Source organism: Taudactylus pleione, unplaced genomic scaffold (genome assembly GCF_031769625.1).
Source record: "Taudactylus pleione unplaced genomic scaffold, aTauple2 ptg000027l, whole genome shotgun sequence".
NCBI classification, from domain to species: domain Eukaryota; kingdom Metazoa; phylum Chordata; class Amphibia; order Anura; family Myobatrachidae; genus Taudactylus; species Taudactylus pleione.
This window is the reverse complement of record NW_028284429.1, coordinates 3,705,436-3,715,163: the sequence shown is the minus strand read 5'-3', so window position 1 is coordinate 3,715,163 and position 9,728 is coordinate 3,705,436. Positions and strand designations below refer to the sequence as shown.

The 9,728-nt window shown below is 46.6% G+C and overlaps 1 protein-coding gene across 2 annotated transcripts in view; it reads right to left on the bottom strand.

Annotated features, from left to right (window-relative positions):
- Positions 1 to 1,509: 1,509 nt before the first annotated feature.
- CARS1 (cysteinyl-tRNA synthetase 1) overlaps positions 1,510 to 9,728 on the bottom strand; it is a 67,408-nt gene continuing 59,189 nt past the window's right edge. For both annotated transcript variants that reach the window (XM_088451805.1, XM_088451806.1), the window contains 4 exons: positions 8,802 to 8,869; positions 5,772 to 5,831; positions 4,136 to 4,219; positions 1,510 to 1,924 (listed from right to left, as the gene is read on the bottom strand). In XM_088451805.1, the coding sequence (XP_088307931.1) occupies positions 1,793 to 1,924; positions 4,136 to 4,219; positions 5,772 to 5,831; positions 8,802 to 8,869 (344 nt within the window). In that variant the 3' untranslated portion in view covers positions 1,510 to 1,792. The remainder of the gene's footprint in view (positions 1,925 to 4,135; positions 4,220 to 5,771; positions 5,832 to 8,801; positions 8,870 to 9,728) is intronic.

Below are 9,728 nucleotides of genomic sequence, written 5' to 3'. Positions count from 1 at the left end.
CTGTCCCACATCATTTACACCGCCACATACCTGTCCCACATCATTTACACCTCCACGTACCTGTCCCACATCATTTACACCTCCACATACCTGTCCCACATCATTTACACCCCCACATACCTGTCCCACATCATTTACACCTCCACATACCTGTCCCACATCATTTACACCTCCACATACCTGACCCACATCATTTTACCCATTATTGAGCTGTTTAGAGAAAATTCACTTGAAAGCTGACGTCTTTATTAAGACAAATTATGCTATATAAACCCCTCCACGTGTGTGATTATTCATTGGGAGGGCTGTACCATACGTTCTGCCCTGTGTCCCTACCTTTTCACCTGTTCAGGGGGATTTGCACAAAATAAGTGAATTTCCATGGATTGCTAATATACTGTACAATGCAAGACTGCCGTGAGGGCGGCTCGCAGAACCCAACTCGCACCTAATGGATGATTGACCCCATAGAGGGAGAGTATGAGAGACAGGGAGGGGAAGGTAGAGCGATGGGCACAGAAAGAGTGGGAGAGGCACCCAGATAACAAGAGGCAAACAGATGGAACGAAGAGTATGTGTGGGTGTTGGGTAGATGGGATAGAGCAGTAACTACTACAAAACCGAGAAAAATGATATAAGAGACACAGGAGGAGATAAAACCCCAGGCAACGCTGAGTAAGCACGAATATAATGATCATGCATTATTCTTAACTAACTTTCACCTTGCACAGCATATCTAACAATCGGGATGCGGTCAATATCTGGACCGTGGGGATTCTGGCGCCGGAATCCCGACACCTGTTAAAATCCCAGCGCCAGCATCCCAACCACAGGAATCCTGAAGGTAAATAGCGGGGTTAGGGGGAGGGTTAGGGTTAGGCACTAGGGGGAGGGTTAGCGTTAGGCACTAGGGGGAGGGTTAGCGTTAGGCACTAGGGGGAGGGTTAGCGTTAGGCACTAGGGGGAGGGTTAGCGTTAGGCACTAGGGGGAGGGTTAGCGTTAGGCACTAGGGGGAGGGTTAGCGTTAGGCACTAGGGGGAGGGTTAGCGTTAGGCACTAGGGGGAGGGTTAGCGTTAGGCACTAGGGGGAGGGTTAGCGTTAGGCACTAGGGGGAGGGTTAGCGTTAGGCACTAGGGGGAGGGTTAGCGTTAGGCACTAGGGGGAGGGTTAGCGTTAGGCACTAGGGCGAGGGTTAGCGTTAGGCACTAGGGCGAGGGTTAGCGTTAGGCACTAGGGCGAGGGTTAGCGTTAGGCACTAGGGCGAGGGTTAGCGTTAGGCACTAGGGCGAGGGTTAGCGTTAGGCACTAGGGCGGTATCCTAACTGACTGACTGCCAGAATCCCGAACCCATCCCCTAACACTCATATTTTGATTACCCCTCCCCCATCTGTTACTGATCTATACATATAAGACATCACAAAGAGAGGATGAGTGTGACAGTTACCACTTTGTATGTGCTGCCTAAAGTGAAATATTTACTATAGGAAAAACCCAGCCTGGCACAAAGCGGTGTAATACAGGGTTTATTACTCCTCAGTGGCAGTTTATAGCTGCCTGATAAATCCACCTTGCTGGTGATTATAACAGTCAGGATGGCATAGGAACTGAAGTACCCACAGTGTGCCATAACCTAGTGGTGATAACCTGGAGGTACATCATGGACACCGGAAGCCATCTTGTTGCCTGCATCCTGCCATTATGGCATACGCACCAGCGGGTAATGCGCATGAATAAATACCGCTGCAGCCTCATACAATATTTGATCGCGCACTTCCTTCTCCGCGTTACATTTAGGCATTTCCATTCTGAACCATTTGCAGATATTCTTGGTAAAGTTTTTCTTGAGCTTCGAACAGTTTCCTGAGTTTTTTGGTTTGGCCCTTACTGAGTTCCTTGCCCTCTGCATCGTGTGTGGGAAACCCCTGGTGAAGAACACAGACAAAGCTGTAAGAGGCAAATCATCGAGATAACAAAATAATCTTTATCCTGTCAGCTGCCTCTCAGTCATTGGCTTGCTCATACTTTCCAGCAACTTCTACTAACGACCTGCTTTAAGCGCTCAGACTTCCTTCTATGCTTTTCAGCCATGCATCCTCATAATCAGGCAGTGTTATTTATTCTCACGTCCCATTGCAGCTACAGATCTGTACGGTGTTCTCCACAATAAAAGAACTGTGCTCAGAAAGCAGTTGTGTCCCCAGTCCGAGTCACGCAAAAAAATAATGTATGATTATATAGAAACATGACTGTACAGCACAGAAGATAAACATAAAAACGCCAATACAACAACGTCATCTAGAAGTGGACAACTCGCTTGTAACTTACTAAGATCTGTTATCAGCTATGTTAGTAAACGAGTCAGCGATATATAACTTTTCATTAGAATAAAACTTCCATGACGCTTGAACAGGCTGCATTCTCTGTGCCCCGCAGTTCACTATATAGATCAGAGAGCAATGCAGCTTATTATCTAGCAAGGTTCTTCCATTGTTGCCATTACAGTCTATTTTAATTTTCCCCTTTGTCTAATGACGACTAGAAGGGATTAATATGAATTTGCGGGGATCCCCCTCAGGGCACCTTTGTTCTACGGATTCGCCAGGTTTCCGATCTGATATCAGTCCTTGGACCACTGGGGAGCGGTGTCCTGCCCTGTGCATTAATAGTACCCAGCCCACAAACCGTGCAATGCGAGGGTTGGTCAGGGGTGGGCACCGCTGTTCTCTTTGGGTGCCAGACATACAACAATACGTACCAAAAAAAGTTTCCGGAGTGTCGCCACCCATATAACACACACAAACATATATAAATATAATAGATGGGAACTAGTAATGGCCCCGGCTTCGCTGGGTATGTAGGCCACGCTTTGGCTCTTCTGTTTGGAGAGGGTCTAACCCTCCAAAACGGTCTCCTCTCTGAGGGACGGTGGTGGAGTAGGACAGTGATGTGGCCTAGTGGGAGATGGACTGACACCAAAGGTGCCACTCAAAACATCCTCAGATGCCACCATGTGGCACTAGTGCTAAAGGTTGCCTGCCCCTGGTGATACTGGCTTCCCAGCCCTCCTTGGCACAGCATTGGGAGACATTCTAGCCTAGAACACAAGATTACCTGTGGGCACCCTTAGATTTACACTTAGCCCCCAACCAAGTCAACATCTATAATTACACTGCACTATGAATATAATCTCCTAGTGCCGGGGGCTATAACATGGGCAACCACAATGCAGGGGTTATTAATACCCATAGGCACATCCAGAATGCCCACACCGGGATGTAGTTAGCAGACCGGCGGACGGCAAGCCGACGGTCTGAATCCCAACGGAGGGAGCCTGACATGGGATTCAAGATGTGTGTCGAAATACAGACAGAGGCCAGCCCGAACGCGGTAAGTCGGGGGCATCTTAGCTGTTATCCCTGGGGGGGGGGGGGGTGTTAGGTTTAGGCAGCATAGCGGGGTTAGGTTTGAAGGGGGGTCATCAGGATGCCACTGTCGGTATTTTAACTGCCGGTATTACATACCCATTCCGACCACACCCACCAGGATGATTCACATTGCAGACCCCATGTCATTTCCCCCCTCCCAGCTCACCAAGTGGTCCGTATGCTGCATGATTAGGTGACAGCTGTAGCAACGAGCAGGAGGATGAAATCATTCTGGTTATTATTTCGGCACAGCCAGGGCCGCCGAGAGGTCTGTCGGGGCTCAATACCGCGAAGTGTGATCAACTGTGGCGGTTCGTGGCCATGCCCAGCTGCGAATACCAGCTCTCTCTTTACATGCTGCAAGGGGCATGCCCACACCATTTTATGGGAATGGGTGTGCCCTAATGGAAGGCCCGGGCTCTCCTGTGGGAATTGTGCCCCCTGGCTATTTCCAGCCCAATACACACACATACCCTGTAGCCCCAGATGGTGGTCACAGCAGACGGGCACAGCCAGGTTATCCATTATCTGCTTATTACAGCTCACTGCTGCATTTTAAGGCCACGATTGTGTATTACACTACCCCCTCCCCCTATTTCTGGGTAATGAGGTGCATTGTAAACTCAACGTAATGCACCTTTTTTTTGTTTAATTTCATCCTCTTTTCTAGGAGTCCACATAAAACTCTACAACCAGCGGGACACTCACTGTATCATCAAACTTGGAGTATCGGTCACTTTCCGTCTTATACATTTCACTTGGACAGATCTTCATCTTCGCCAGTTTTGCGGCCTGCGGGAACAAAACCAGAGGACAGTCTGACAATAGCGCAGCGTAAGATAATCAGGACATATCTGCAGACAGTCATGTGCTTTACGCCTCAGCTTCTATCAGGCAGCAATTACGCGTTACACTGAAAATATCTCCGAACGCAGGGCGCACACAGCTTTACAGTGCGGCAAATTAATAGTAATGGGTTATTTAATTAGAAAATGTTAATGGACAATGACTGATCCAAATTTTAGTTTTTAGAGACCCCTTCATGATCCATCCAGTACTAAAAAGCAGCACGTTCCTTCTCATTATTTTAGGTCTTTCCTCGCAAAATGTCATCAGCGCTTTCACTAGCGCAATATTTAAAAGAAGGGAGGAAAAATAGGTGGCTGCATTGTCCTTCCAGATACAGGATAAGATTTGTATTCACCGATTTATCCTCACAAACATTCTGTATTTTGTTATTCTGCTCTATATCCGACGTGTAGAAAATACATATAGCGCTATAGTAACCGCTGTCTGTACAGACTTGTGCAGGGCTCAGAGCACTCGTGGCTGCATGTGATCCTGAAGCTTTGGGAAGTGTCCCTTCCGTCATGAGAGATCAGTGTCACGTTGATCAGATTATTGGTGGAGAAAATAGAAGCAGAAAGGAAACGGAACTTCCTCCCATTGTCTGTAAGAGCTGCTGCCTCACCATAAGCTTTATGTGATGTACAAACTGATGGCCCTGTATTATTATACTGTAACCCTAACACGTGGGGGTACAGACGTCTTGTGATCATCTTACCACTGGGCAACAGATGCCTAAAACTGCAGCTATAAATTCACCAGGAGCAGCGCTAGAACTGAATAATGACAGACTGAGGGCCTGATTCAGACCCGCTCGCGAGCGCTGAGCGCTCGCAAGCGGGTCGATGTTGGCCCAGTGCTCATGCGCACGAGGGAGCTGGCTCCGTCGTGCGAATGCGCGAGACCCGGATAGCGACGGCCAAGCCGTCGCTCCGGGTCTCGCTACAAAGGGGGCGTGCTGTCGATGGTGAGTGACAGCATGCCCCCTTTGGTGGGTGTGCCAGGGGCTTGGCTGCCCAGACGGAGGCGTTCCCATGGGAACACCTACCGTCTGGGGCCGGCCCCACTGACATCACAAGTGATGTCAGTGGGAGTGCTCTCGGCTGATAGAGCCGAAAGCACTCCATGGCTTGCGGCAACGAGACCCTACCACAAGGGTCTTGTCGCAAGCCCGATGGTCGCGATGGTCTTGACCATCGCGACCATCTTTTTGGCCGCTCGCTATAGCTGTGGGTGGTGACCCACAGCTATGCGAGCGGCCAGGAGGCCACGGCCCTGATTCAGAGCGAGCGCTGTGTTAGAGCGTCCGGCTCTGAATCATGGCCTGAGTGCGGATGCCGGTCACTACGTTGCATTCTTATACGCAGTGGTGCAGCCCCTAAACTGGCGGTTTATTAGCCCGGTGCGCAGCAAATCTTCTCCAGCTCTTGCAACATCCTTTTCGGCAAGTTGCACCATACAAGACTTACAGCGTCTCCACCACACAGGACAGGTTTACCTCCTGTTCCTGTTTTTTTCTTGCAGCTTCTTCTTTTTTCCTTCTCTTCTCTTCCTCAGCCTGGAAAGAGGAAAAATACACAAACAGGTATAAGGTCGTCCATTAGGTTATTATTATCTTTTAGTTATAGGTTCAGCAATTTAGTGTAACGTAGCTGGGGAGACACACCATAACACTCATCTAGCGGGTTAAAAACAACTGATACAACAAATAAGACAGTGCACGGTTGGTAAAGGTTTATTTGGTAAGTCAGTGTGGATTATCGCTTATAGCAGAAAATCGTTTTATGTAGTAACAGTCATTACATTATTGGGAGTTTGTTTATACAGTTTAAACACAAAACACATTTAAGAATAGGTCATTTATGAAAATCGGGGGGGGGGGGGGGTGCACTGGTGCTCAGAAAGATGCTGTTACCCACGGAAACCCGACATTTGCTTTCTTTCAGATTTCTGCTTGCAGGATCAGTTAGAAAGTGGTTGCTATGGGTTACAGCAGTTCATAACAGCCCCCATTAAGTTGCTAGTACGAGTCTCTGACAGTCATACATTTCGCTAATGATAAAAGTGGGCAGAGTCTGGATCCATCGTACAATATGGAGTAAATAGTACATTGCTCTCTGTAGGTAGCGCTGCCTAGAAATAACATCATATAACCGAGCAGTAAAATGGTGGAAGTCAATTAAAGTCAGATTAGCCGCGTGTTTATTACACTTCAGTGATCAATATAAAATGTGCATCTAACTACTTTCATGCCAAAGTTACAGCTTCCGCCTTATTAGATAAACCGGTCTGGTGAGACGCCAACAGCTCGCGCTAAGGTACAGACATCACCGGCAGCAGATTGGGACGTCAGCCTCCAGCACTTTACCGCACACAGATATACGGATTAATAGAAGGATATTACATGGCAGAGACAAGTAGCACAGGGCTCCGATCTCCTCTGTATATTGCCCTGTATGGGATTGTTTATTCCTAAATATAAGTAGTTCTAACAAAGGAGATGAATTGTATTTTTATTGTCATTTTATTACTGTATATTTGGTATAATAAATTCTGCCTGTTTAAATGATAAACAAAGAACGTTGTCTCAGCGTTTGTAGTGAGGGGGCTCAGTCTGTAACAGGCTGCTGCGTGGCGGAGGAGCTGGAGAGGAACAGCGTCATTTTTGGCAGCTATAAATTTGATGGTGGAGTGTGGGCCCTAATTATCGGTGTCATTCTCTTGTATTTATGTAGTAGGGAAACAAATGGACGCTGCAGCGATATATTATGAAGTAGGGGCACAAATGGACACTGCAGCGATATATTATGAAGTAGGGACACAAATGGACACTGCAGCGATATATTATGAAGTAGGGACACAAATGGACACTGCAGCGATATATTATGAAGTAGGGACACAAATGGACACTGCAGTGATATATTATGAAGTAGGGACACAAATGGACACTGCAGCGATATAATATGAAGTAGGGGCACAAATGGACGCTGCAGCGATATATTATGAAGTAGGGGCACAAATGGACGCTGCAGCGATATATTATGAAGTAGGGACACAAATGGACGCTGCAGCGATATATTATGAAGTAGGGGCACAAATGGACGCTGCAGCGATATATTATGAAGTAGGGGCACAAATGGACGCTGCAGCGATATATTATGAAGTAGGGGCACAAATGGACACTGCAGCGATATATTATGAAGTAGGGACACAAATGGACACTGCAGCGATATATTATGAAGTAGGGACACAAATGGACACTGCAGCGATATAATATGAAGTAGGGGCACAAATGGACGCTGCAGCGATATATTATGAAGTAGGGGCACAAATGGACGCTGCAGCGATATATTATGAAGTAGGGACACAAATGGACGCTGCAGCGATATATTATGAAGTAGGGGCACAAATGGACGCTGCAGCGATATATTATGAAGTAGGGGCACAAATGGACGCTGCAGCGATATATTATGAAGTAGGGGCACAAATGGACGCTGCAGCGATATATTATGAAGTAGGGGCACAAATGGACGCTGCAGCGATATATTATGAAGTAGGGGCACAAATGGACGCTGCAGCGATATATTATGAAGTAGGGGCACAAATGGACGCTGCAGCGATATATTATGAAGTAGGGGCACAAATGGACGCTGCAGTGATATATTATGAAGTAAAGACACAAATGGACACTGCAGTGATATATTATGAAGTAGGGGCACAAATGGACGCTGCAGTGATATATTATGAAGTAGGGGCACAAATGGACACTGCAGCGATATATTATGAAGTAGGGGCACAAATGGACACTGCAGTGATATATTATGAAGTAGGGGCACAAATGGACACTGCAGTGATATATTATGAAGTAGGGACACAAATGGACACTGCAGTGATATATTATGAAGTAGGGGCACAAATGGACACTGCAGTGATATATTATAAAGTAGGGGCACAAATGGATGCTGCAGTGATATATTATAAAGTAAAGACACAAATGGACACTGCAGCGATATATTATGAAGTTGGGGCACAAATGGACGCTGCAGCGATATATTATGAAGTAGGGGCGCAAATGGACGCTGCAGTGATATATTATGAAGTAAAGACACAAATGGACGCTGCAGTGATATATTATGAAGTAGGGGCACAAATGGACGCTGCAGCGATATATTATGAAGTAGGGGCACAAATGGACACTGCAGTGATATATTATGAAGTAGGGGCACAAATGGACACTGCAGTGATATATTATGAAGTAGGGGCACAAATGGACGCTGCAGTGATATATTATGAAGTAAAGACACAAATGGACACTGCAGTGATATATTATGAAGTAGGAGCACAAATGGACGCTGCAGTGATATATTATAAAGTAAAGACACAAATGGACACTGCAGTGATATATTATGAAGTAGGGACACAAATGGACGCTGCAGCGATATATTATGAAGTAGGGGCACAAATGGACGCTGCAGTGATATATTATAAAGTAGGAGCACAATTGGACACAGGGGAGCCGACCTGTTACCTTTTTCTTTTCCTCTTTTTCCTTCAGCAAAGTTTCTTTGTCCACAAGTTTGACCACGGTTGGAAGCCCTAAAACACAGAATGTTTCACATAAACTGTTGATGTCACAAAGCTGCTTACCCCTGACTAAGGAAAAGCTGTGTCTCTGATTACTGTTGGACTATAAGTCCCAGCACACCCAACAGCTAGGCAAGACATGATGTGACCTATATTTCTATGTCAGAAAGAGACAATCCTGCTGATGAATTCCGCATTGTCCTGACTGTCAGGTACTTACCAATGGCTGTACATCTGTTATAGCCAATACAGGGCATGGCACAGTGACATCACTGCAGTGTTATAATCCATACAGGGCATGGCACAGTGACATCACTGCAGTGTTATAATCCATACAGGGCATGGCACAGTGACATCACTGCAGTGTTATAATCCATACAGGGCATGGCACAGTGACATCACTGCAGTGTTATAATCCATACAGGGCATGGCACAGTGACATCACTGCAGTGTTATAATCCATACAGGGCATGGCACAGTGACATCACTGCAGTGTTATAATCCATACAGGGCATGGCACAGTGACATCACTGCAGTGTTATAATCCATACAGGGCATGGCACAGTGACATCACTGCAGTGTTATAATCCATACAGGGCATGGCACAGTGACATCACTGCAGTGTTATAATCCATACAGGGCATGGCACAGTGACATCACTGCAGTGTTATAATCCATACAGGGCATGGCACAGTGACATCACTGCAGTGTTATAATCCATACAGGGCATGGCACAGTGACATCACTGCAGTGTTATAATCCATACAGGGCATGGCACAGTGACATCACTGCAGTGTTATAATCCATACAGGGCATGGCACAGTGACATCACTGCAGTGTTATAATCCATACAGGGCATGGCACAGTGACA